This window comes from Rhinolophus sinicus, linkage group LG04, assembly GCF_036562045.2.
Source record: "Rhinolophus sinicus isolate RSC01 linkage group LG04, ASM3656204v1, whole genome shotgun sequence".
NCBI classification, from domain to species: Eukaryota; Metazoa; Chordata; class Mammalia; order Chiroptera; family Rhinolophidae; genus Rhinolophus; species Rhinolophus sinicus.
The window spans coordinates 43,868,552-43,895,485 of NC_133754.1; the positions used below are offsets into that span (position 1 = coordinate 43,868,552).

The following is a 26,934-nucleotide window of genomic DNA, read 5'->3' on the forward strand; positions in this document are numbered from 1 at the left end:
TCTAAAATGGAGTCAGGGAGGCAACCTCTGTGAGGCCTCGTCTGTAGGGAAGCTGTGCACGGGCTCCCGGCGGCACTGCGGCAAGACGGGCGGCTGCGTCAGAACCAGTGAGTGCGAAGTTCCTGCTGTCGCAACTGGTACCAATGACACACATGATCTCCCATCAATGGGAAAGGGATCAAAAAACACTGTTGAAGTAAGCTTTCGACCAGGGGCGTCCAAACTGCAGTCCGCGATCCATTGTTAATTGGCCCGTAGCAAATTCCAAAAATATATTTAGTTTACTTAAATAAACCAGGTGAGGCAATACGTACTTCACTTCAAGTGAATGGCCCGGCTGTTTGTGTATTTTACCGCACATGGCCCTTGGTGAAAACCTGAAAACTGTTTGAACACCCCTGCTTTAGACTAACAAGCATGTCTTTGAAGGAGTCCCCCTGTCATGCGGGAGACCCTGCTCACTGCGCCATTTGTCGTGCAGGGAGGACTGCGGGGTCTCTGCTCCCGCTCCCCATACAAGAACGCAGGATATGGTGAGGCCAAAAGGAACACCCACGGAGCCATAGGTGGGGGAGTCATACCACTATACTCTCACTGGAGGCTGGATCCACACTGTCCGCAAACCGCCATCCACGCTTGCCAGCCCAGCCGCCATCTTCTTGCTAGTCCCCATTCTTCCTCTCTTTCCTCTCTAGCGTAGCCACAGCAGTTATATTACTGGCTAATGGCTCAATGGCTACAGCTGACGGCCAACCAGCCCCAGCTGATGGCCATCTACTACCCGAGCCAGCACCCCTCCACATGAGGCCGAGAGCCTGTAAACTACTTTCTGGGGCTCTGCCCCCACTCCACCCCTACAGGCTCTCGCCTCACAATCTACGTGACAAGTGTCTTCCGCGAGGGGCCCTGTGCGAGGAGCCTGGAGGTGAATGCAATATCCTGGACATAGCCAGGCTCTCAGGGCACCACCAGTGCTTCTGGGCACGGCCAGACTTCCTGGACTTCTTAGGGTACCACCTGTCTTCCTGGACACAGCCAGGGTTTCTCAGGGCACCACCAGTACTTCTGGGCACGGCCAGACTTCCTGGACTTCTTAGGGTACCACCTGTCTTCCCGGACACAGCCAGGGTTTCTCAGGGCACCACCAGTGCTTCTGAGCACAGCCACACTTCCTGGACTTCTTAGGGTACCACTAGTTTCCCCGGGCACAGCTAGGATTTCTCAGGGCACCGCCACTCTCCCCGGGCCCCCCGGGGCACCCCGCTGGAACAACAGCAACCCACAATCAAGGTGCCCACACATTCTCAACGGCGGCCAGTCAAGACACAAAAGCAAACATCCCCCAGTTCCACTACACGGCGGCACGCTCCCAAGCAAACAGTCAAGCCGTCCATCAAACTAGGGATGGAAGGCAATTCCCCATAGTCCACAGTCATTTCTCCAGGGCTGTCCTGGGGTGAAGGACGACCCTGACCTCACCCTTATCTCCCACAGAGGACTCAGCAAGCGTTACCTCCTGGGACTATAAGTCCTGCATCCGGGCTGCCCGAGCAGGAACCTCCCGGCCCACAGGGCCGCAACGACCTTTGCTTTCTCCGGCCTGTGCTGGTTGGGGAACCGTCCACATCTTTCCACCTCTCCACGGGGCTCCATCTCTACAGCAGCTGCATGGCTTTTCCTGTGCCGGTGGGAGAACCGTCCACATCCTCCCACCCCTCCACGGGGGTCCAGCTCTCCGGCAGCTGCTCCTCCTGGTCTTCCTGAGACTGAGTGTTCATACACACAAACTGCTCCACCACCCTTGGGAGAGCCTTGGCCAGCAACATGCCCTGCTCGCTACGCCATTTGTCGTGCAGGGAGGCCTGCAGGGCATCCAGAGGGGTCTCTGCTCCCGCTCCCCATACAAGAACGCAGGACATGGTGAGGCCAAAAAGGAACACCCACGGAGCCATAGGTAGGGGAGTCATACCACTATATTCTTTCTGGCGGCACTATACTCTCACTGGAGGCTGGATCCACACTGTCCGCAAACCGCCATCCACGCTTGCCAGCCCAGCCGCCATCTTCTTGCTAGCCCCCGTTCTTCCTCTCTTTCCTCTCTAGCGTAGCCACAGCAGTTATATTAGTGGCTAATGGCTCAATGGCTACAGCTGACGGCCAACCAGCCCCAGCTGATGGCCATCTACTACCCGAGCCAGCACCCCTCCACGTGAGGCCGAGAGCCTGTAAACTACTTTCTGGGGCTCTGCCCCCACACCCCCCAAAATCGTTAACCATGTACTACTACATAGATATCTGGTAGACTCAGTCATCCACGCATTTGTCTAGTCCAGAAAGCACATCTACAGAAGAAACTTCATTTTACTTGCAAGTCCTTCTCGGCCCTATGCCTAACGAGAACAGCACGCAAGAGACGGGCAAGTGGAAATATACTGGCTCTGCGTCGGAGTCAGTCATGTTGGTGGAACCCAAGCTTAAAAATCACTATGAGGACACTTCCAATAAAAGAATGCAAGGCACATGTATGCGCCTCTCCTCTGATCTACACTGAAATAAATAAAAGAAGAAAATGAGAAGAAAACTCCATCTACAGTGAGGCTAGGAAACAGCCATGCCCCGAAACCACAGGTAGCAAACACTATCTGCCAAATACAGTGACCACTGAGCCAACAAGAGGGACGGGAAGAGAGAACAAATGCACAACTTGCAAGGCTGGGCAAGCAGAGGTTTCTCTGAGACTGAGATGCCCTTTTCGAGGAGTGGCAGGAGCTGAGGTTGTGGGCAGGACTCTGGGGCAGCAAGGACCCACCCTATGAGGACCCGGTTCACAGCACGAAGCCGTGCAGTGGCCTGGCTGACGAGGGCCATCTCCGTCAACCTCCCCAACCAGGAAGAGAGACCAGCTTCCCACAGCTGAGCAGGCCGAGGAGCCTGCTTAACGCTTCACCAAGCGAGCTACCTGGATGGAGCCACCCCAAGGAAGAGCGAGAGGAGGCACACCCCGCAGACAGCCCCCCCCCCCAGGCAGGCAGGTGCTCCGAAGGGGCTCCAGGGTCCCCGCATTAGTCCTGGGCGGGCTGCAGGCCCAGACCAGCTGCCACTTCCGACGTGCCTCCTACGCCCAAGGAATCCAGAGGCATGCAGACTCCTTCCTCCTCTAAGAGGGGGCCGTGAAAAGAAATACAGTAAGCCAAAGGGGCAAATGACATGTCAGAGGAAGCCCCAAGGCAGAGGGGAAACATTTCAGATAAACACTTCTCTTGACCTTCAAAGAAATTAAACTGGGACTCTCCTTTTGAAAAATCTCAAAAAAGATCAACATAGTTGGAGATAATAAAAACCATTACCGAAGCAAACATTAAAAGCAGCAAAGGTAGAAGAGACACTGCTGAAAACAATGACAGAGGACAAAAAGAATCACTGAAAAATGAGGCACCAAAGAGATAAAAGTGACCACAGAAGATGCTGCATATGGAAGCAACAGATTCCATATACATATGTACTGTGCCTGAAAATAAGGAAGCAGCAAAAACCTCACTTCTAGTTTATCCTAAGGAAATAATTAGATGATTGGAAAGATTCATATATTCACTGGAGTTTTCCATATTTTTTTTTTTTTTTTGAAGCTGTAAACTATCTAAACAGAAATTCATTTAAGATTAACGACAGGAATTATCCTGCAGCCACAGAATGAAATACCAAGCAGCCACTCAAAATAATGTTGATTTGTCGACATGGAAAATCATCCCAATGTTTAATAAGGAAAAAGCACATTATAGAACAGAACATATAAATAGAATGGCTGTATTTTTGTTGTATGTGAAGGGTAACATAGTCACAGAAAAACTTTAAGGACATACACTAAAATATTAAGTAGTCATCTATGTTTTTTTAGTCGATGTCTTTCTGCATCGTCCCAATTGTTAATAGTCATCTTATTTTACCAACATACTAAGAAAAGGAAAGCTGTAACATTCCATTTTTAATGAACACAGACACACAAACACATGTACACTAAAAGATGAAAAGTCCAGGCCTGACTTAAGGAAGATTTTAAGTTTGATCCAGAATTCTTGGATCAAACCCTTCTGGCTGCCAAAAACCGGTGATCAGACATCTCTAATCCATTGGCCTAAAACAATCTGTATAAGAATAATGAAACTAAAAGCAGCAAATGTCCTTCTATATTAAACATCCTAATTATATTATACCAAACACTGTAATTACTACATTACTTTTAAACAATTCTCTCCAGAAGGAGAGCCAATAAACAAAATGAAAATACTAAAAAAGATAAATCATCTGAAAAAAATCAAGAAAACTTACCGCCAGCTATATTTGCATTTGTTTTAAAACCCATTTAAATTTTTATTCTAAAGGTAAAAACATGAAAGTTTTTTAAAAATTAGGAGCTCATCGGAATTTCTTAAAGATATAACTCAATACTACTCTTAAAACTTCTGCATTTTAGGTTTCACTGAAGAAGATAAGAGAAATCACTTCAAGATATGAAATCATTAAATTTAAAAGCAAGGGCTCGGTTCCTCAGTTTCAGGCAAAGAACAAGTTGTGGCAAGACAGACAGTGACAGTAGCCACAGCTAAGGAGGTTGCAAGGGTCCCCGGATGAGTATGACTGACCTTTCACAACGGACATCGAGTCAAGTGCTAGCCTGAACGTGGCATGGATCAACTTCTCCCTGAAGACCGTGTTCGGCCCCCAGATGTGTCCCTACCCGTCCAGGTAAATCTCACATGGCCTGGCCCATAAGTGAAAAGACCCCCCCCAACCTTTAGTTTCAAAGACCTGCTTACCTTCATTCCACTAAATTTTAGAAAACTCAAATAACATTTGAGAAATTCATCGTAAAAGCCTTTTTATATTTTTGGTTTTGCTTTTCTTTTTAATTATGAAAGTATCAGACCTCCGTCAAAAAGCTGAAACTGTGGATGATTCTGCCATGAGGTGACCAATTCTGCCAAGAATATGGTGAACAAAGACTTTTTCACATTGACTGGCCAACTCAAGTGCTTATCAGAGACACCAAAAGCCTCGCCCACCACCAGACTGCCTGCTGTCTTTCTAGGGCTTTGCACCAACACAAAGATAAACAGGCTGGCCACTCATCTCCCAAATTATCAGCTACAACAGGTCTTATCTCCAGTCCTACAAATACAGGGGACATAACCTCCATCACAGCAAGTTAAATTTCCGTTTCTCACTTCTAAAATGGTGTCAAGAACCAAGCAACAGTCTCAAAAGAGCCAAGAAGATGGATTTTCTCCACTAAAAACGGACGTTAACACAATCCTTTCGTGTTTATCACATGAAGCCTCTGAGAATTATTCATGCCTTGATCTCAGGGGACCTCTAACACCTCAGTTTCCCTTCTGCCTGTGTTTTAAAGCACAATTTTTTCCATTAAAAAAATTTAAAAGTTGATAAAGATTTTTTAAAGTCAATAGGGTGCTGGTTGTGTGTTGTTTTCCCAATATTTACAGAGACACTCGTCCACTGATTCTCGTAAGGGTATGCCACGGGAGTGGGGGAGGGAAATCTGGAGGTGTAATCTTTAACTGCCACTGTTTTCGCTGCAAGGCTCCCAGGTTTGTTCAGCTATCAACCCAGTAATTTTGGCCTTACTATCAACTCTTTGTGACCAATTGAGCAAACTGGGGAAAAAAACAACAAATGCACAGCACATACCAATAACCTTTTCTATACCTCCGTATTAGCGTCAATCACCTGTCCGATCAAATACTCCAATAAATCAATGCCACGCTGTAGTTCTTCTCCATGCAGAACATCTACTGCTAAACCCGCGTGGTAGGTAATGCCGTTTATGGGGCTGGGTCACCGATCTCTCCCTTTTCCATTGAGAACTCAAATGAGAACTTTACCTCTCATTCCAGGAGACGAATCCGCATAAGGCATCTGGCATAAGGTGAGGAAAACAACATGGTGCCAGATGCATATGGGTTCAAGTCCGTCTCCACCTCTTACTAGTTATTTGTTTCTCTAGGCCTTAGTTCTCTGTGAAAGAACTGACCAAAAAATGCATATATACTATAGTTTTCCTGATTCTGACATATGAAAACTATTTGTTTTAAAAACTGGTGCATAGCAGATGTTCCCATTTTCCCATTATAGTTTGACCTGAAGCCTTAGCTGCATTTTTCTTCTGAGTCACAACTGCCAAAATTACAGGCATTATTAGTTGAAACACAGATGAGTGGCACACAGTAAACTTCAACTAATGGCTGGATATGGGAAAATAAATGGTACAAGTGTCAAGGAACTGACCCATCTCAAGAGTTTCTCATCAAAGTACACGTCTGCCCATGTACACACGTCACTGTTCTCCCCTCATGCCACCCCTTTCTCTATGAAAAGTGAATGAACTACTTACTCTGCTATATGACCTTCAATATGACCCTCAATGAGCCCTAAGTAATAATAAATAAGGAGGACCCCAACCATTACCCAGGCTAGGACCACAATGGTCACGATTTAGAGCCCTCTGCAAACTCCCCTGGCAGCTCCATCCTGAGACCACACGGATAACACACACTGTGAAACCCAAAGCTTTCAATGAGGGGAAGCTTCTGCTCCAACCATCTGAAATACAAGCTAATCACACACTAAGCTAATTAACTTCCTCTGTAGCCTGGTGCCACCTGTTCCCTGCTTGCTGATGTCTGGTGGAACCTCAGAGTAGGTCACATCTCACAACCCTCTCATTGAATGACCCTGACCGGGCTACAGGAATCTCACTTGCTCATTTAACTTAATACATTTACTTACAGTGAATAGTTGTAATGTTGCAGGTTTCCTCTCACTGGCCAAATTCCCTTCTCCATAAAGGGGTCCTCAACCTCTGTTGAACACCACTAACACTGTTAGTCACCGCCAGTTGAAGCAGTTCTTCAGAGAAGGTGAGAGTTGGTTTCTTCTGCCTTTCTGTTTTTCCACAGGAGCAGTCTCCTGCATACAAGTTTGTCATCTTCTCCAACGACAAACCACCAGGAACCGTTACTGAACTCCAACTGGGCTTCCTAATGCACCCGTCTCCCAGGAAAGCTCATGGACACGGCCATTCTTTTCCCAGACGAGAAGCCCCAAAGCTCTTGGCTCAAAGGTAAAAACACTCACTTGCATGTTATTTTTGTATAAATTCTACTGTTTAGTTCTAGAGGCCCAAACTCTGAGTGTGAAAATAAAATGAAACTACCTGTACAGCCTATCTGCTTCAAGTTCATTCAACCCAATTAAAAAAAAAAAAAAAAAAAAAAGGCACGCTTCTGAATCAGGAATAAAGATTAAGCTCAACTTTTTAAAAATATGCATATATAATACTGTGGCCAGCCTACAAAAATCAAGACCTAAGTAGGTTTCCAGTCTCTCCTTGTTATGTGTCCCTGAAGCAAATGAGAAATAAACTCACAAGCCCCCAAGGCCACTTTAAGGTTGATGCAGATTACTCACACCCCTTCCTTGAAACCCCCATCAATATTTCCTCTTTCCTTTGTAGCACTTGTATTCTACTCCAAACTAAAATCTTTCTATACCTTTTCTTTCCCATTATCTCAGGTAGGAGGAGGTGAAGGAAAAACTTGAGTCTCACTCATCTACCCTAGTCACCCAAACTACAGCCAATTCTACAAAACAGACTTCATCTGCCTGGAATCCCTTTACCCGCTAGCACCTTACAGAATGGCTTAAATACATACTCAACACCACCTCCTCCAGGAAGGTTTCCTTTCTTTTACCCACTTTGGTTGATATCACCATGTACTCCCAGCACCTGCTTGCTGGAATGTCTGCCCAACCAAGCTGGGCAGGGAGCACATTAAAGACGGCAGGAATAGCTCATCCACTTCCTCGGCCTCTAACACGGTGCGTTAAACATAGCAGACATCCAATAAATCTCTGCGGGCTGAAGAATGAGCATGTCTCATCAGGAGTACAAAAAGCACTTAAGTGCTGGGAGAAATTGGATTGCTTAAGGGGTCTTGGTTAGAGGTTAGTGACATTTCTGATGGAATTGCTGTGATAGGGAAGAAAACATCAGATGGAACTCCCAGCCTTCCCTTCAGTTCTAAATGTAAGACTGAACAATCCTTTGCTTTTAAGGTAACCACAGAACCCATACCCTCAACATTAGTTACCCCCGGGGAATAAAATCATATATTTCTGTACAGTTTGATTTTTTTCTTACAATTAGTTATGTATTATTTCTACAGTATTTTAAATAAATTAAAATTTGTGATAGCTCAACTTAAAAAAAGTCTTTACAAAAAGAATACACATGGGGCCACCGTGCGTATTCTTCCCTCCTTATAATCTCGAACAGTCTTCCACAGGAACTGGAGTTACAGGAAGCAATTCAGAGAGACCCAGAGTACCAAACCAAGCTCAGAACCACGAGAGATGCTGAGGACAGGTCACAAGGTGACAGCAGCTTCACAAGGCCCTCGGAAGCAGGGACACAGGTGGCAGCAGGAGGGGCTCCGAGGCAAACCCCCTGCAAAGGCTAAGGGGGCATCTGTTCCATCCCGAGGGTGGACCTCCTTCCTCTTGACCCAACTGGTGAAGGACAGGGCAAGGGAAATTTTAGGGAGTCACAACAAAAAAGGGGAGATCTACAAAGAGAAAGAGGTACCTCCATTTTTCAGAGTAGACACTTAGCTTTTTAACTTAAGAGTCTCAAAATAATTGGAGGGGCAGAGGACGAAAAGAAATAGGGCAGAACTGCCCTAGTGGAATCTTCCCTTGTAGGGTTGTTGGGTGGCTGCCAAGAGCCACTAACTTCTCAGCCACGTTCACCTTTAGAACCCCAAGTACATGCAGATTTCGTGATGACAGAGACCAAGGGTGATCCAGGCACCACCGCACCAAGAGAAACTACTTTGCTTGAGTGAGAAACTAAAGAAGCCAATAAGGAAAAAAATAATACATATAGAAAAAGATTTCAGTAGAATCAAAATGACATGTTTTTAAAATACTCTTTGATTTTTAGGGAAATGAAATTATTCTGTATGACACTATAAGGATAGATACATGTCATTATATTGAAGATCCCAGCCTTTCCATTGGATGGCACTCAGCCGCAGAATTCACTGTACTTTGTGATCACAACAGAAAGGTTCGGTGTCACACACTGCTTGTGGTACAACAATTTCTGCCAAATAAAAGCATTATGGTGTGTCCTCATCCACCTTACTCACTGGATCTGGCACCGTGTGACTTCTGACTCTTCCCCAAAGTCAAAATGATTCAGGACATGGAGGCAGCCACGACAGTGCAACTAAAGACACTCACGAAAGAGAACTTCCAGAACTGCTTCAGAAAGTGGCAGGAATGATGGGATAAGTGTGTTCTAAGTGAGGGGGAGTATTTTGAGGGGGATTAATGGCAACATGTCTTTTACTGTAATAAATTTTTTTTATTTAAACATTCACCATATTGTTTGATCACACCTCATACATCTGTTAAAACCTATAGGATACACAACCTCAGGAGTGAACGCAATGTAAACTATGGACTTCAGGTGATACTGATGTGTCAATGCAAGTTCATCAATTATAACAAACACAACCTGGTGCAGGCTATTGATGGGGTGCAGGCGGGGAGGGGCAATAGGGAAATCTCTACCTTCTACTCAATTTTGTCGTTAACCTAAAACTGCTCTTAAAAATAAAGTCTATTAGAAAAGCTAGATATCCCCATCATTCCAGTTAACTCCCAAAGACACTTAATGCCCATTGCTCTTTACAGAACACAACTTTAAAATGGGCTACTTCACTTTAATTATTAAAATTACCTCTGGCTAAAACAGTCGTAACACAAGAGTCCTGATTTAACCTGCCACATTTTATAAATTTTCATCTCCTGACCCCCAGTTATCTAAAACATCATGACTCTTAGAGATTTGATTAACGAAAAACAAACCACCTAAATGAAACTCCAAAATCCCTTTCTTGTACGAAACTAGTATTTTACAATGCTTAAGTTGTACAAATATTTTTAAAAATTATTTTATTAACATAATCACCCAAAACACCCCACCCCTGACAGTGTTTTCGTTTGTTTTCTTATGACTCCCCAGGTCGCACCAGGCAGGGTAAGAAGCCTCAGCAGAACCCAGCGTCATCCATCTGGGTTAAAATGAAAGCTTGGTTTAGTTAACCAAGAGGCTTCTACACCAATTTTGAGCTTTCCCCACATCTAGCTAAAATCAATTTGAAAACAAGGAATAGGAATTTGAATTGGGAACTACTGCAACCTGCTAAAGGGGATGCAGTAGAGGGTATTGCACTGGAGCCGTGGTATCGAGAAGGCATTAAAGGGGGCAGGAGACGGGGCGGGAGGGAACAGTGAGGGCCAGCCCAGCAGAGCAGGTCAGCGTGAAGGCGGGGACACTGCACGTGCCAGCCCCGCAACGCGAAAAGAAAACTCGTCCTGCTCCTCCACGCCCCTTGTACCAGCAGCTGCCTGCCTTCAGAACCAGAACTTAATTGTTGACGTTATAGTTCACTTAGGCTTTTCTAACCTAGTCTCAACATAATCACCATTTATAAACTCATTTCTTCAAGAAAACATACTGGATTTCTAACCGACAAACCTACAAATGAAATCTGAAATGCGGTTGGGAACTACCCGTATTTTAAACTTTATTTGACAAAAAATTTTGCTTGTTTTTGTATCAAACTGTCACAATGGTAATCATGGGAATAAATTACAATCAAAATATTAATAGATCCCTTATTGATGTTTTAAAAATATCTTAAGGTAAAATGGCCACAAAGTCTTAGTTTCTCAGCTTAAAATAGCAAAGATCTTTAGACACAGTCTGAGAACACTTCCTCTTTTTAAGTGTACTTCTATTCAACAAGTTTCCATTTCCGTGTTCACTCTTATAAGAGTTAAATAACTAAAAAAAATCTTAAAAGAAATCAATTTGAACAAAGAATAAAAGCAAATGGGTTCTAGCAAACTTCAGTAATACTGAATTCTCGTATCCTTGCCTTACATTTCTCCTGAAGTTTTTTTATTCACTAAAAAGTATAGACATATGGTAGAAGGCTAGTAGCACAGGTCCGTGTCCCTTATCCAAAACTCTGAAAACCAGCCGTTTTTCATAACTCCCGTGGAGGGAAGATCTAAACTGATCCGAAAGCACATGGCAGGACATCCGAGGTGACGTGGGACGGCCACAGTCTCAGCGCTAACAGACACCGCTGCTCTGTGCAGCCACCCATCCCGTCTTGTCTCCCAGGCTGGCACCTCTACTGCCAGCACTCCCGCTCCGACGTGCGCCTGTGCGGGAAGAAAGCACGTGCACACGGCATGTATTATTTCAATGACTACTGCCCTCTCACTTAAAATGCATCTACAGTGAAGTTGCTGAAAGCAGACTGGTCCTATTTGGGGGTGAATATTCATTCAGAGCAGTCATTTTAAGTCACAATATTTGCACCTGTCACAGTCCTGACGTGAATTTCCATGTAATCTACAACTTTTCATCAAATGGAAAGACTAAAAAGAAACACACAAGATATAAAAGCTATTTTAAAACTAGTATATTTATCACATATACAAAGTATTCATCTGAAGGCCAGTGAAGAAGAATGACCCAGCCAGGCAGCATGCCTGCTGTCCACCTTCGCTCCATCCAAAGCCTAGAGGCGGCCCAGAAAGGAGAGCGGTTTTGTCGTTCTTAGTTAATGCTCACACTTATGTGCGCGCGCGCGCGCTCACACATGCACACGCGCTCACACACACACGTTCACTCTCACACACACACACACACAGAGTCTTTGTGGGCCCTGGTCCACATGTCGTGTCCTCTGCTGGCAATACAACTGGGCAAGGGGCAAGGAGCCCAGCATGAATTTGTAACACCACTGGGTGAGTGGTCCAGTTTATCCGTGTAAGCAAAGCAATTAACTACACAAACCTCATTAAATAACAATAACAGTGTTTTCCAATAATACTGTTAGGGGAGGAAAAGGATAAACAATTTTTTTCTTTCTCCAAAGGCAAAAGAAAGCAGCAAGGTTATTCTTTCTAACCAGCAGAACCAAACAGGAACATGGTTCTGTCCAGAGCTCTCTGTCCTAAGGATGAGGCATGCCTGCCATTAAAGGAGACAAGGGTCAGTCAGTTAAGACATTAAAATTCTCATTAGGAAAACTGTATGGAAATGCGGGACAACATTTATGATCCATTGCTGAGTGGAAAACATACACGTACACCTAATGTATGACTGCAATTCCTTAGAGAGACATACGTACATAGACAAAGACTGGAAAATGAACAAAATAGAAAGCAGCTATACTCAAGTAGTGGGATTACAGATGCCTTTGCTTTAAAAATCATTTAGATAAGGGCCGGCCCGGTGGCTCAGGCTGTTAAGAGCTCCATGCTCCTAACACCGAAGGCTGCCGGTTCTATTCCCACATGGGCCAGTGGGCTCTCAACCACAAGGTTGCCAGTTCAACTCCTGGAGTCCCGCAAGGGATGGTGGGCTCTACCCCTGCAACTAAGATTGAACACGGCACCTTGAACTGAGCTACCGCTGAGCTCCCAGGTGGCTCAGTTTGTTGGAGCACATCCTCTCAACCACAAGTTGCCGGTTCGACTCCCACAAGGGATGGTGGGCTGTGCCCCCTGCAACTAGCAACAGCAACTGGACCTGGAGCTGAGCTGCGCCCTCCACAACTAAGACTGAAAGGACAACAACTTGAAGCTGAACAGCACCCTCCACAACTAAGATTGAAAGGACAACAACTTGAAGCTGAACAGCACCCTCCACAACTAAGATTGAAAGGACAACAACTTGACTTAAAAATAAATAAATAAACAAATAATTTAAAAAAAAAAAAAATTTAAGCTTTCCATGATTCCAACTTTAAAAAAAAAAAATCATTTAGATAGAGTGTTTTTCCAGTGAGGAGAAAAAGTTCACATTTCTGTACCCATCTCCAACCCCCCCACTTCACATTTTTTAATAAACTATACACAGACAACGTGGCCAGGATAGGAAATGGCGCTCGAACATCAGCAGATAAGCAACTGAAGGCCTTTCCGCTGAGTCTCAAAGGGTCTTACCACCACAAATTCCCCAGCAGAAACAAACACAATTACCACTACTCTGATAAAAAAGGACGAATCAAAGGAAGAACCATTTTTACAGGGTTCCAAAAACAGCCTTATTTGATTACTATAACTAACATATTAAGAAATAATCTATGCAATAGGCCATGTATAAAAACACCGAGAATTTCACCATTTTAAAAAGGCTTAAAATATTTTCTCTTAAGTAACTTTGCACACCAATTATGTTCCAGAATGTTTTGTTCCTTTTGGAAATACAGAGGAAAAATTAATTCTGACTAGGAATGCTATATAGTAAAAGCTTCTTTTAGGCTACTTACTTGATAAAGTCAGATTACAAGGGAGCAAAAAATAAAACAACACATTTTATATGCACACAGGTATGTACGTAAACATATATATACACATACATATCAGGTGCAGGGGTGCTGAGAAAGCCTGCTCTCAGGAAACCACTGGCTCTACATAAATTTAAGTAATTCATCCACGAGGCAAGAATCAGTAGATCACTGGGAAAAACTGCTTTTAACTCAAAACAATTTAAAATTATGTGATCACTTTAAAATGTGCCTCTGCTTCGTGCCAATAGGAAAGAGACATTCCATCCCACAATGCCTGGGGTCGCAGGCTCGGGCTGCTGGCACCAGTGGCCCCAGGCCCATGTGGGAGCAGACCTGAGACACCACCACCAGTAGGTGCTCCTGTTTCGATCACATCCCTGCCTGCCTCACAGATAAATACAGGCAGCCTATGTGACTCGACCAGGAAATGCAAACACTTTCACTTCAAGTGCTTTGTTTTTCCTTGAAGACAACACAGAAGAAGGCATTCTCAATGACACAAACTGGGCGGTTTTTTTTAAAGACTTCAGATTCTTCACTGAAAAGGGAAAGAGGAGCCCAAACCTCACAACTACCTGTCTCGTCCATCCCCTAAGTCTGCCTAATATGCCATTTACCCTTATATTTAGAGAAACCCATACAATAAACTGCAGAAAAATTAGAATGTACTTTAAAACAAAAATCAAGCAATGCCCCCCCCAAAAAGAAAATAATCTCAAATTAGCAAATCTGGTAAGATCAAAGTCCAGCTAATGATAGTACATTCTAATAAAAGACTGCTAATACAGATCATTTTTTTAATTAAAAATCGAATCAACAGGCCGACCCGGTGGCTCAGGTGGTTGGAGCTCCATGCTCCTAACGCTGAGGTCGCCAGTTCAATTCCCACATGGGCCAGCGAGCTGTGACCCTCTATAGCTAAGACTGTGAACAACAGCTCTCCCTGGAGCTGCCAGCGAGCAGCCAGACGTCGGCGTGAGCTGCTGAGAGCTGCCATGGGCTGCCGGTGGCCAGCGTGAGTGGCCAACAGACCGGCGACTGACTGCCTCAGCCAGGGGGGCGCGCAAGGCTCATAACACCAGCATGGGCCAGGGAGCTGTGTCCTGTACAACTAGACTGAGAAACAGCGGCTTGAACTGGAGGGGAAAAGGGAAGCAGAAGAAGGGGGGGAAAAAAAAAATCGAATCAACTACGTACATAAAATACATAAAAGCATAAAACCTGACATCCCAAAGATTAAAAGGTCTACTGGTCTGGAATATTTTTCCTAGTTCAAAGATATATGTGTATCTTCAGTTCAGTGTGAAACAGAACAACTACAAGAAAAGAAAACCAAGTTAGCCCAACGAGAGCCCATTCATTTCCTAACTGGACCCCCACCCTCAGAAGATAGATCCTCATCCAGGGGCTGTTGCCCTAGCAATGTGGGGCAGGCTGGCTGCTTGGTACAGACCTTCTTTGAAGGTCTTTCCTTAAAATCCACTTAAAAAACACAAAGGAACATAATATAAATACCAAGGCTCACGAGAGGTTACCCCACATGGTTCTGAGAGGCCGGAGCAGCACAGGGAGGCAAGGTGAGCCAATGGGGAGAGGGGGCTGGAAAGCTGCACAAGAGGAAGTGGGGGGTTAACACAGACCCTGAATTTTAAACTGGAGTTTACATTTGGTCAGGAAACACAGGAAGCCGCCAGAGCGTCTTCAGCAGGGAGTGACTTGATGAAACCTAGAGAGAGGTCCTGGCCATGCTGTGGGAGATGATGGGGCTCAGGGCTTTCCATCCGGCTCAGGGTTTCCCAAAAGAAGCACGGAACGCTAGTTCTGAGAGATGCGTTTCTTAAAAAATAAGGTTCCAAGGTCAAAAAGCCATGGGAGCAGACATCTTCCTCTGCTCCCTCACCAACCGTTTTATAATGCATGCTGAAATTGTAAAGGCGCTAATAATTCTTACAACTAAAAGCCTATTCAATTGTCAAAGTCAGACCAGTGGCTCCCAGTCTTCTGAAGTACAAGCCAGAAGTCGCAAGCATGATTCTTCCATTGAACTGCCTTTCAGGGGGCATCGCTACAGTACCCTCCACAGCGGAGAGCAACGGCAATTTTAAGGAGTTTTAACTCTTTAGTTCTTAAAGTGTGGTCCCTGAGGCAGCCACACACCAGAAAACTTGTTAGAAATGCAAACGCCATGCCCAACCCACAGCCCAGCAATCTGCATTTTATCAAGCCCTCCAGGTGATGAGATTAAGTGCTAAAATTTGAAAACCACTGTGCTAGATTTACAGGTAGGTACTTTTTCAGTTAATACTGCTTCACAGTTCAAAACAAATCTGGGCACTACCTGGGCGGCAAACAGAAGCCAAAGGCTCCAATCCCACTCCAAGGGAGGGCCTACAGGCTCAGAAGAGAGAAGAGAGATAAAAGGGCAGGGAAAACATCTTCAAGTGCACGTCACTTCCCCACATACCTACAATCCTAAATGCCAAGAAGCCAATTAAAAATACTACTGGAACATGAACAAAATCTTCTTTAAAAAAAAAAAAAAGTGGAAATAAAAGTGCCTAAAATACCATCAGTTACTAGCCCTGACCTGGACACTGGGGGCACAACTTGATCCTCAGGAAAACTGGGGGGAGTGACGGGGGGGATCGAATCTGAAATGCGAGGTAGGAGGCATTCTGGTGTAAAGAAAGAAAGAACACAAATGCTTCCACCAAAAGTTAGGGATGAAATCCCAGCTGGGCTGTTTTCTAGCTGAGGGACCCAGGTCATTTCCGAAGCCTCAGTTTTGTCACCTGTAAAACTAGTGACCAGCCCAGCCCTTCCTGGCAGAGGCGCGAGGGGCGTAAGCAGCCTACCGGCCCGGCCCTTTGACAGGAATGCAGTACAATTCGGTTGCCTCCCTGCACGTCTCCCACTAAGGTCAACCACTTTTCATTGTCTTGACAGACATGGATACAGCAAGGCCAAAGGCACTGTTTACCTGTCCACTTATCTCTTCAGGTAGCACAGTGAAGAAGGAAAAAGGAAACCCACCTACTGGTGGGAACTGCTGAGGAAATGAGTAATTCTCTGTACTTACATATCTTTTCCTTTATAAATCCCCTCTCAAATGTTTAGTGCAATGCAAGTGCATTGTATGGAAAGTTCGGACAATACTTTCTTCAGCAGGTGCGCAGTCCATTGGGAGTTACATAGCAGTTTAACAGCCTGGCACTCACCACACGGAACATGGTTTTCAAGTTCTACAAAACTGTGCCTAAAATAGCCGCTGGCCAACACCTAGTCCCCAAGTTCCGGATTACTTCTCATGTTCACTTAGCAGTTTCTTACTATAAATGTCTACCCCAAAAAAGTCCTTTGCCCTTAAGTAGGAAGTCATTTTATGGCAGTATCCCAAAGGGCAGCTCTCCGTTTACATCCGCACCCTTGAGTCACTACCCACCAATGCCACGTGTTTACAGAGCCGCACTGCGCCCCGCTCTCCACTGCGGAGTCCACAACCCTCCGACACGCGGCAAAGCTGCTCCGTCACACGTGCGCCTGAACCCACCCGGCCAGCTGGTCAGCAGGCGCTGTGCATCCGAGCCCCAGCCCTGGCCGACCAGCAGACATGCTGCCAGGACTGACGCTGACCCCACTCCCAAGAAGCAGACACTCAATTCTGGACCATGGGCTGCGCCCCTAAAACATCAATCAACTTAAGCACGTTTCTCCAAAGAGGGCTCCCTGAAACGGTTCTGTGCCCATTGGAAGTTGGCACCAGGAAGTGAGACAGAATGGAGAAAAGCAGGTTCTCAGTTCAAATTAGGGAGGTGGAGGTCACTGACCAGTAGAGGTGGAAAAACAAGCACATGTGTATATGGCCTTTACTTACAGAGAAGAAACAGAAGGTAAGATCCAGTGGCGAAGGGGAACCAGAGGCTCACAAGTCCTCCCTCAGACTCAGACCCCAAGGAGTCCTGCCTGACCTTGGAATTCAAATTCTATTCATTCTGTTCATTCATCTATAAACTGAAGGACAGTGACCTTCCAGGTGGAGATCACAACGAGCATAAGCATCAATTTTAGTCAATCCTGAAATCCCACTAAAACCATTAATAAAGAAAATTAACAACAACAAAAAAGACTAACCCTCCACATACCAGGAGGGAAGAAAAGACCAACAGCAATGAAACTCAGAAGCTGGAAAGTGGGTGGTGGGAGGAAAGACCGAGGAGGAGGAGGAGAAAACAAATGCTAACAGCGCCAAATCCCCAATCACAGTAACGGGGCACAGGCACCTCCGGGCGGGAGCGCCTCCAGTGCGGAGCTAAAGAAGCCGTCAGACGCCCGACGGCCTTGCCCAGCATCCTAGCAGCCGGCCAACTGCCCTGTGGCTCCCCTACCCAGGGAACAATTGAAACCATATTCCCTGGAAAGGAAAACAGAGGGTTTCTAGAGCAGTGGCACTACACAAGACGCTGTGCCCACACTCTGTCCTTTCCGTCCATCCAGCACTCAGGTGGGCATGAGGCTCAGGCCAGAGAAGAAACCAGGCATCAGCCTGAGGGGTGTGCCCAGTGTGGACAACCACCAGGCTGGACCAGGGTCAGAAAGCTCCAGGGAAGGCTCCCCCAGGAGGCAAAAAGTATAAAAGCTAAAAGAAACTGGCATAACCACTCCTCAGCTGCTCTGTCCAGTAGAAGCACCTGACACCACCATGGTTAAAAAAGCCCCACTCAAGGACTCGCTTTCCAACCAGCTTGCAGCCCCCCACTCTGACCTATCAGTGCACATCCGAAGGTGGTCTCTACCACAAAGAGAGACCAAACCAACAAAAAAGGGGGGGTGGGGTGGAGGAAGAAAATCTGCTGAGGATTAAAAAAAACACAACATAACTACAACTATCATACTCAGGGAGCTAAGAGCAGATATGTCAACTGCAACCAGAAAAAAACACTAAAATAAAGGAGCATTCAGAGAACCAAAAAGAGCTCTTAGAATTTACAAAGCAAAAATGAAATACTCATTAGAGAGCTGGAGGATAATGTTGAGATAATCCCAGAAAGCCAAGTTAAAAAAAAAAAAAAAAAACAGAGATGGAAAGTAGGTTTTAAAGGGTAAGAACATTTGAAGACCAGTGCAGAAAGCCCAACATCCAAATAGCTTACGCAAAAGAGAACAAAGAAGAGGAGTGGGAATCCAAGAAACAATTCATCAACAAGACCTGCGTTGCCAAGTTCAAGGGGCCTACAAAGTACCTGCCACAAAAAAATGAAAACAGACCCACACCAAGATGTCACTGTGAAAATTCAGATCCTGCTAAGTTCAGGAAGAACAAAACAGCTTGTGTACACCGAATCCGGCACTGCAACACGGAAACGTAAAACACAGTGAAGAAATGCCTTCAAAACTCTGGAGGAAAATAACTTCTACCCTATGACTATACACCATGCCAAACTATCAATCAAGGGGAAAGGTGAAAATAAAGACATTTTCAAATAGCCAAAGGCTTCAAAAAAACCTATCTCCCGTGTACCCTATTCACAGGAAGGTATGTTCACCAACACCAGGGTGTAAACCAACAAAGAATGACGGGTGACACAGAAAACAGGCCACCCAGCAGAGGTCAGCAGAGAATCCCGGGGGGAAAAGGCAAAAGCAGCCAGAGGGGCCGGAGCGTGGAAGCACACCGGGCTAGCCCAGGCAGGCTGGAAGGCTCCTGGGAAGATTCTGCAGAAAGGTGAAACAAATAGCCTGTCAGTTCTCCCTGAACTTTCTAAGAGACGGTTTCAACAACTAGGGTGAGTTTGGGGTTGAGTAAGTGCTACTATAGACTGAATGTGTGTGCCCCCCAAAGTTCCTATGTTGAGACACAACCCCTAATGCCATGGTTTAGGAGGTGGGGGCCTTTGGGAAGTGATTAGGTCACGAGCCCTCAGGTTTGGGATCAGTGATTTTATAAAGGAGACCAACCCCAGAGAGCTCCCTTGCCCCTTACGCCACTGACACTCCGTCTAGGAATTACCACAGAATCTGTCCTCAGCTTGATCTTGGACTTCTTAGCGTCCAGACTGTGAGAAATACCAGTCTATGCTATTTTGTTGTAGCAGCCTGAACTAAATACATTACCAAAAAAACAACTCCCCCCCCCAAAATTTCAAAAGTTAATCCTGGTTTACTAGTGGCTGGTTTACAAGAACTATTTAGTCAATTCAGGTACAGGCTGATCTAACCAAAGTTACAATGAAAATAACGACACTAGGGAGAGGGAGGGAAGGTAACATGTGCGTGAATGAGGCAACAAGAGAAATCCTCATCTTCATAGATAATGCCAGAAACGAAGGGGAGAAAGTAGCAGTAATTTTTAAATGTTCTTTATAAACAAAGGAGTAAACACAACAATCAACTAAGAGAGATCAGAGGGACTGCCTTTGGGGAGGAAGAAATGGAGGCAAGAGGCAAGTAATTGCCATCTTTCCAAACCTTATAAGAAGCCATCTGACTCTTTAAAACATGTATATAATTTCTTCAATAAAAACTAAACAAAAATCCTAAATAATTAAAATTCTTAAAAAGGATTTGGGTCTCTATGGTCTTTCAAATTTTAGGGCCTAAAATATTTTTTAAAAACACGAAGAGATTGAAAATAATAGGATAAACACCAGCTACATATTTGGTATTAACATAAAACTTGAAATGTTGCCACAATTTATTCAGATACCAATAGGGTGCTGACCAGATAAGGTTCCTTTTGCTGACCAAGAACCCTCATGAGAATATAATGAAAGGTCTCTAAATAGACTGCCTTTGTAACCCACAACTTGAGATGGTTTATACTTTGTAGCAAACAAAGGTACATCTTGTTTTATTTTTCTCTCATCTCAACCTTGGAAACCAGGGAGCGTTTTAGGATTAGGAAATTCCATAGTCACCCTCAGGAGCCAGGTGTTGCAATAGGCATGTTTTTCTTTTTCCCAAAATATTTGGCACTAAGAGTTTTTAAATACATTGCAATGCAAAAACATGAATTATGGGAAATGACTGGCCCAATGACAGCGGTTGGCTCTAAGCAGCAATAGAGGGATAACAGTGCAACTTCTATTTCCTGCACAAACTCCTTCCTGCCACAAGATTCCATTAATGATAACCCTGCTCAGCTCAAGCAGAAAAAAAGCCACAAGAGGGTTGGCTGGGTGCGGTCCATTTCCTGCAGGTACCAAGTTTCCAAGCAGGCAACTCTGAATCACTGGGAGAAATCACCCAAATAGAGAGTGGAGTAGCATGTTTCTCAAGAGATCACCAGACTCCTGGACTCTGGCTTTAGCATGACTGTAAAAATGCACTAGGGAGAAGCAACAACTACCAAGGGGCTCATTTCTTCAGTAACTATTCACACTGCATCTTGAACCAAGGTCCTAGAAAGATACTCTTCAACTGAAAAGCAGTGTCCACCTGCATCAAATAAGCCAGCTCAGCTACACGCATCAGAGCCGCACCTCAAAGATGAGAACAAAAATTACAAAAAGGAACAAGAAAGCAGTGATGATGATTGCCACTTACCCCTAACTACTCTCTGCTGGAAGATTGTGCTACATTAGCTGCCTAGAAAAATCGAATCTGACCAATTGCTACTTGACGCTCACTAGATTCTATGTGAAATACTATCGGGAACATTCCCAGATCTGGGATTAGAAAAAAAACGTCCTGGACGCCTCTACATTATATTTTATTTTAATTTTTTAAAATCTTCTGACGACCTTACCCCCAAAATATACACTTTTAAGCAAATAAATTCTTAACACTGTTAAGCTTTGGTGACATAGGAAAAGAGGGAATATGAAGTATTATTGAAATGTTATCTTTTTTAAAAAACAGTAACAGAAAACAGGCAACAGTAACAGAAAAATGTGCTTTTACTTATTCTTCAGCATAAAACAGCAAAAAGCGTCAAAATAAGGGGGGGTGGGGAACAGAGTAAATAAAAGAGTAAAATGTTCACTGACAGTTCAAATGACCAAGGTTTAAATCAACCTTGTGAAAAAGTCCACCCTGGCCACCCTGCTGACACCAGCAGCTCCAACCACTCACTCAGGCTCCTCCGCTGAACTCTCACTACCTGAGGTTAACCTCACCTCACTCCCCATAACGCCTCTGCCTTTCAAGCCAGCACCCAGCACTCCCCAGAACCCAACTCCCTCTACCTTCTCCTACCTACCACCCACAACTGAGAAAGCAGGGTTCCTGAAGTACAGAACACTCAACCCTGCCCTACTGCAGCCAGGAACCAGGCCCCCTTTCCCTGGGCCCATGCAGTTCCCTCACTCCCGGCTCTCAACACCATACACCTCTGCTCTCCGCGCCCCTCTGTCCTTCATTTGGATTGGCCCTCATGAGGCTGCGGCCTTCCTGAGGACAGGCCCGAAGGAGGTTCTCTCCTCGGGCTCCCATGGCTGCTGGCACCACACTCTGCAGACAAATATGTTGCCTGAATGCAGGCTCCCCATCTAGTTCAATGTGCTAAGTAAGACACCAGGCCACACTACAGCTCAGCATTTCCTTCAAGGTGCTTTCAGAACCTAACTCTCACAAATACTCGAAAGGTCCACACACTGTAACACACCAACCTTTGCCCTGGGTGCATATGGTAACAGACTGAACATGGGAAGGCCTCTTCCATGGAAACAGGAAAATAACTATGGAAATGTGACACTAAAGAGGAAAAAAAGGGACAAGAGCACTTAAGCCACAATTAAATGCAACTGTCTTTCTGTTTGCCTTCATTGCCCAGAGCACACAGGTTGCAGAGCACACAGGTTGCATCAGGGTAAGCAAGAGCACTTGAGAAAAGCTCCCAAAGCATCCCAACTGGCCATTAACCATCCTGCACTGTGTCCCCACACAAGGGGACTTCTCAGGCAAGGGTTTCTCCAAGCAGCTAGCGCAAAGGAAGGATAATGCTAACCAGTAGAAATTTTAAGTTTTCTCGCTGTTCCTGTAAATTGTCTGTACTTTCAAATATGAGAATATCTTAAGTTTATGACATTTTCAAAACATGCTAACTTAACTCAGGTCTCACTACACGTGACACAGCTAATCAGTACTTTTCAAACTTGGGTCAAACCACTCAGCTGTGAAATCAATTTAGTGTTGCAACCCGCTCCTTTTTCTTAAAATGTATCACATAACAGTACTTCACAAGTATTAAGGATCAGGACTATCTTCCAAAACTTCTGTTTCAGGTCTTGATGTAAAATGTATCTCTTACATGGGTCATAGTCCAGAAAAGTTCAACAGTGACAGACAAAATTCTGTGAGAAATTTATAAGCCAAAATATAATTCTTTGCAAATTACAAGTTGTGAAAACTATGCTGTGATCAGTACTCTTGCCTCCAACTGAAGCTTTATTTCCTTTTAATCTGAATTGAGTGAAGCACCAAATATCCAATGAAGGACAGGGAGGGTTAAATCTACACATCAACCTAATTTCTTTATGTCTATTCGTAGTTACAACATTCAGTTCACGGTTTCTATTTTTTCCCCCTATGCTAATATGAAGCTGGGGTGTGGGAAGTAAAAAAGAAAGGCACCCTGGCACCCTTCATTAAACATTAAAAATGGTAACTCTTTCAGATTTAGTCATCAACCCCTCAGCCAGGACCCGCCACATGAAGTGGTCAATGACTGCTGACTGAATAAAATACCAATCTCATATTTCTCATTTCTTCACCAAACCCAAGTTGGAATGAAATGAATATTAATTTTTGTAAGAGCAGTAATACAGCATGGTATGGTCTTGAAGGCAAGGAAGACCCGGTTTCAAGTCACAAATTTGCCCCATCTCGCCTCGGTCAGTTCAATTAGTCTTTGGTTGATTCCCACATCTAGAAAATAGCACATAATAACTATGTGTCAAGTGGTAACGAGTAAGAATCAAGAGGCAAAGAAATGATTTGCAAGACACTGAAAACTTATGTTTACACTAAAATGTTCTCTCATTCAGGCTTATTTTGTAGGCATCTTTGCCTAGGCTGCCTGAATTCCCTGTACTGTCTTCCTAAAACTTTTAAGCCAGCTCCTTATAAGCCCTGGTCAGGAGATAAGAGAGAAAAAAGGGAGGGATGTGAGATGTATCAGGACAGAGCACAGACGGGTTAGTAGTTCTCCTGTTTTATCCTAAAGAACAGGCCAAGGCGGGTGTGCCTTTAATTTAATCCCCAACAAGACTGAGGAACAGCCTCCCCAGGCAGCAGCAGCAGCTGCTTATTCAAAGTAGGAAATAAATGTGCTTGTTGTTTTTCTTGGGGGGGGGGGCGGGGGGAGAGTTGTTCGTTCCCAAATAGCAAACTAAAAACAATTATCATCCACTTTATAGATGTACTTAAATATAGGGATGACTGTCAAAAGCCACCTTCAACACCTCTACAACTATAACAGATGAAAATTTGGTTGTTTCAACCAAATAAGAATTTATCAGCTTTCATACTGAGAAAGCAAAATAAAAACAGTTCCTTTGTAACACTACCTAGGAAATGCACTGTATTTGGGAGGCAAAATTAAATGAAATTCGCCTTCTTTTCCCAAGATTTAAGAATTTTGGCCCACACTGTTGAAGAAAGAAAAAAGTGAGGACAAAAAAAGTACCTGGTAACCATCTGATACTGACTTCCGGGCACCAGCTAGTGAGGCTTTTAGGTACCTTTTTAAACTGATGCTCTCTCCACAAAGGCGGAATACCTCGGTGGTAAACTCTCAGGGAGGCATTTGTGCTAGACTGCAACCTGATTAAAACAGCATAAAAGTTCGTCTAAAGGAAGGATTGAGTATTTTATCTTTGTCACTACAAGGCCTTCTTGCTCTACTGGTCAGAAATCATTTTTCAGCCAGTTCACCCTGCCTTCCTGCATCTCAGTTCAAACCAAACCAAAGCAGGAACTTTAGGAAATACCAAGAAACCACATCTGATTTTTACCTAGTGGTCAGCAAAAGCTTAGCTTTTAAATGCACGTTAAGTTTAAAAACTCTTTGGATGAGATTCAAGGACAGTTTTCTTCAAGCTCTCTCTTACGGTATTAACTTTAACTGCTACTCCTTAAAAAAAAAAACACACAAAAAAAAAAAAACCTGAGGCTAAAATTCTGGTAACTTTATGTTCCTATATTTCAGTATTGCAAACCTAAACAATGAAATCGTTTTCTTTTTATGGTTTTAATGAGAGAGAAAATGATGTGCGTCGAAAGAGAGGAACAGATTACGGCTTCTAAAAGACCAGGTCCTCCAGTCCCGTTCCTCTCAGCCCTCAGGAGCCAGGGAAGAAGAGAGAAGGAGCCCGTGGCTGTCTGTAGGTAAGTAATCCACTTGGATACTGGGGTTGTTTTTTCACGATCACTCGTTTAGCTAAACTGGGAGAGCAAAATGTTAATGACATACCCTAACTGCATCGTGAGGTTTTTAATCCTAATGATTTTGACACCTTTTACGCGCTTACATACATTACAAATTAGCCAAGGAGGGTGGTTTATTCTTCAAAGGGCTAAAAACGGTGCCCGATAGAGAAAAACTTGAACGCCTTCATGTAATTTGAAATTCAACTTCTCCCCACCCCAAAAAAGTCAATGGTAGGCCAACATGCCACAAAGTATCAGCGGAAAGGTTTACTGGGAAGAACTCATCTGGATTCAATCAAGTCTGAAAGTAGAAGCCTCGTGTCCCAGGACCGGGCGGGTCAGCCTCGGCTCGGGACACTCGAGTGCACGCTGTCCCAGCGAGTCCTTCTGCGCGGTTTACAGGCTCGCACTTTCCCCTGTGTCTGCACCAGAAGGAAACGCGCGCTGGAAGTGGAGCTGGCAATTGCACCTCCCTCCGCCCTATCCCGGCTCCTCCGCCCGGCAGGGCCCAGGACTAGTCCTGACGCGCCCGGGGCTCCCCTCCCGCCTCTCAACTTTACCGCCCGCTCGCAGGGAGGGGACAGGGGCCTCCAGCACCCGCCGCGCGCAGGCAGGGCCCAGAGACCGCGCCAGGGCCTCCAAGGGCATTTCCCCACATCACTTCTCCCCCGGGGCTGGGCCGGCGCTGGGCCTGCAGCTCCGGAGGCGCTGGGGAGACAGGGGAGCGGGGAGGGAGACGGCCGGCACCCCCACATCCCTCCCTGACCACCGCGACTCCCAGGCGGAAAGGGCCGCCTCCAGGCCGCGGCCCCCAGGTCCCTGCGCCGCCCCCGTCCCCGAAACGCTGACCGCCGAGCCGGGCAGGGGCGCCCCGGGCACTGCGAGCGGGACGCGGGAGGCCGGCGCGACCCCGGAAGGGGCAGCGTGGGGGGGGCCATGTTTACACCGCCAAGTTCTCTGCTTCCGCCCCGGCCCGCGCATCCCTCCCGCCCCTCGGCGGCCGGGCTCCTGCTTACCTGCATGCCGGGCAGGCCCGACTGCACCGGGGAGTGAGCCATGGCGGTCAGGACGGCTAATTCCTGGGACGGGACGGCCGGGCCGCGGCGATTCGCGCGGGCGACGAGGCCCGCGGGCCAAGCGCAGCCCTCGGGCGACGAGGGCGGCCGGCCAAGCCCGAGTCGGAGCCCGAGGCCACCCCAGCCCCCGCAGGTCCCGGGCCGGATGGTGGCTCAGCAGCCGGCGGCGGGCGGCGTCTCCATGCACAGCGCCGGGAAGGGGCTGCGAGGGGCGCAGGGCCTCGCCGCGAATAGCTGCTGCTGCTGCTGCTGCTGAGGCTGAGGCTGAAGCTGAGGCTGAGGCTGAGGCTGAGGCCGCCGCGATGCCGCCGCCGCCGCCGCCGCCGCTGGGCTAGAGCCGGGAGGCCTGGAGTCGGAGTGGGCGCGCACAGCCAGCCCAGCCCGCGAGCGCCGAGCGCGCCCCGCCCCGGCCCGGCCCCCGCGCCCGCCCCCGCGGCCCGGCCGGGGACCCCGCCCCGCGCTTCCGGGAGGGGGAGGAGGCTCGCGGTCGCCGGCGGCCCTAGGCCGCAGCCGCCTGCCGGGGCGGGCGGGGATCCGAGTGCTGCTGCGGGCTGCCCTTTGCCCCCAGTTGGCGGCGATAAGCGGGGAGGGGGCCTCAGCCTGAGCGGCCTCCCGGCGTGGGAAAGAGGGAACCGGGTGGGACCCAGGAATTGGCTGTGTGCCCACCCCACCCCCACGCCTGGGCCTGGTGGGAGTCCTAAGGGGGTCTGGACGGCGAGGGAGCGGTGAGCGCCGGCTCTTACTCTCCCATCCTCCTCCTGCCCTCCACGCGAGCCCACCCTTCTCCTTCTGCCCCCAGGAAACGGGCTCCAGGCTACCTCCCCGAGGGCAGAGGCGGGGGCTGGGAGACTTCAGGAGGGAGAATGCCCAGCGGGGCCTCAGCCGGTGGTCAGCTCAGAACTACCAGGGCGGAGTTTCTTCGGTGTCTCGGTGAAGTTTCCAGCCAACCCGAGGAGGAAATGGAGGGGAGAGGCCGAGAGCTAGTCATTCTTAGTGCTTTTGCTGCTTGGAAACAGCCCCGCTTGGAATAC

At 46.4% G+C, this 26,934-nt stretch overlaps 1 protein-coding gene across 1 annotated transcript in view; it reads right to left on the reverse strand.

The window, feature by feature from the left end:
* The window catches only part of STK24 (serine/threonine kinase 24), a 102,902-nt gene extending 76,607 nt beyond the window's left edge, over positions 1-26,295 (reverse strand). The window contains exon 1 of the mRNA XM_019756910.2: positions 25,844-26,295. Within this exon, the coding sequence (XP_019612469.1) occupies positions 25,844-25,885 (42 nt within the window). The 5' untranslated portion in view covers positions 25,886-26,295. The remainder of the gene's footprint in view (positions 1-25,843) is intronic.
* Between the last annotated feature and the right edge of the window lie 639 nt (positions 26,296-26,934).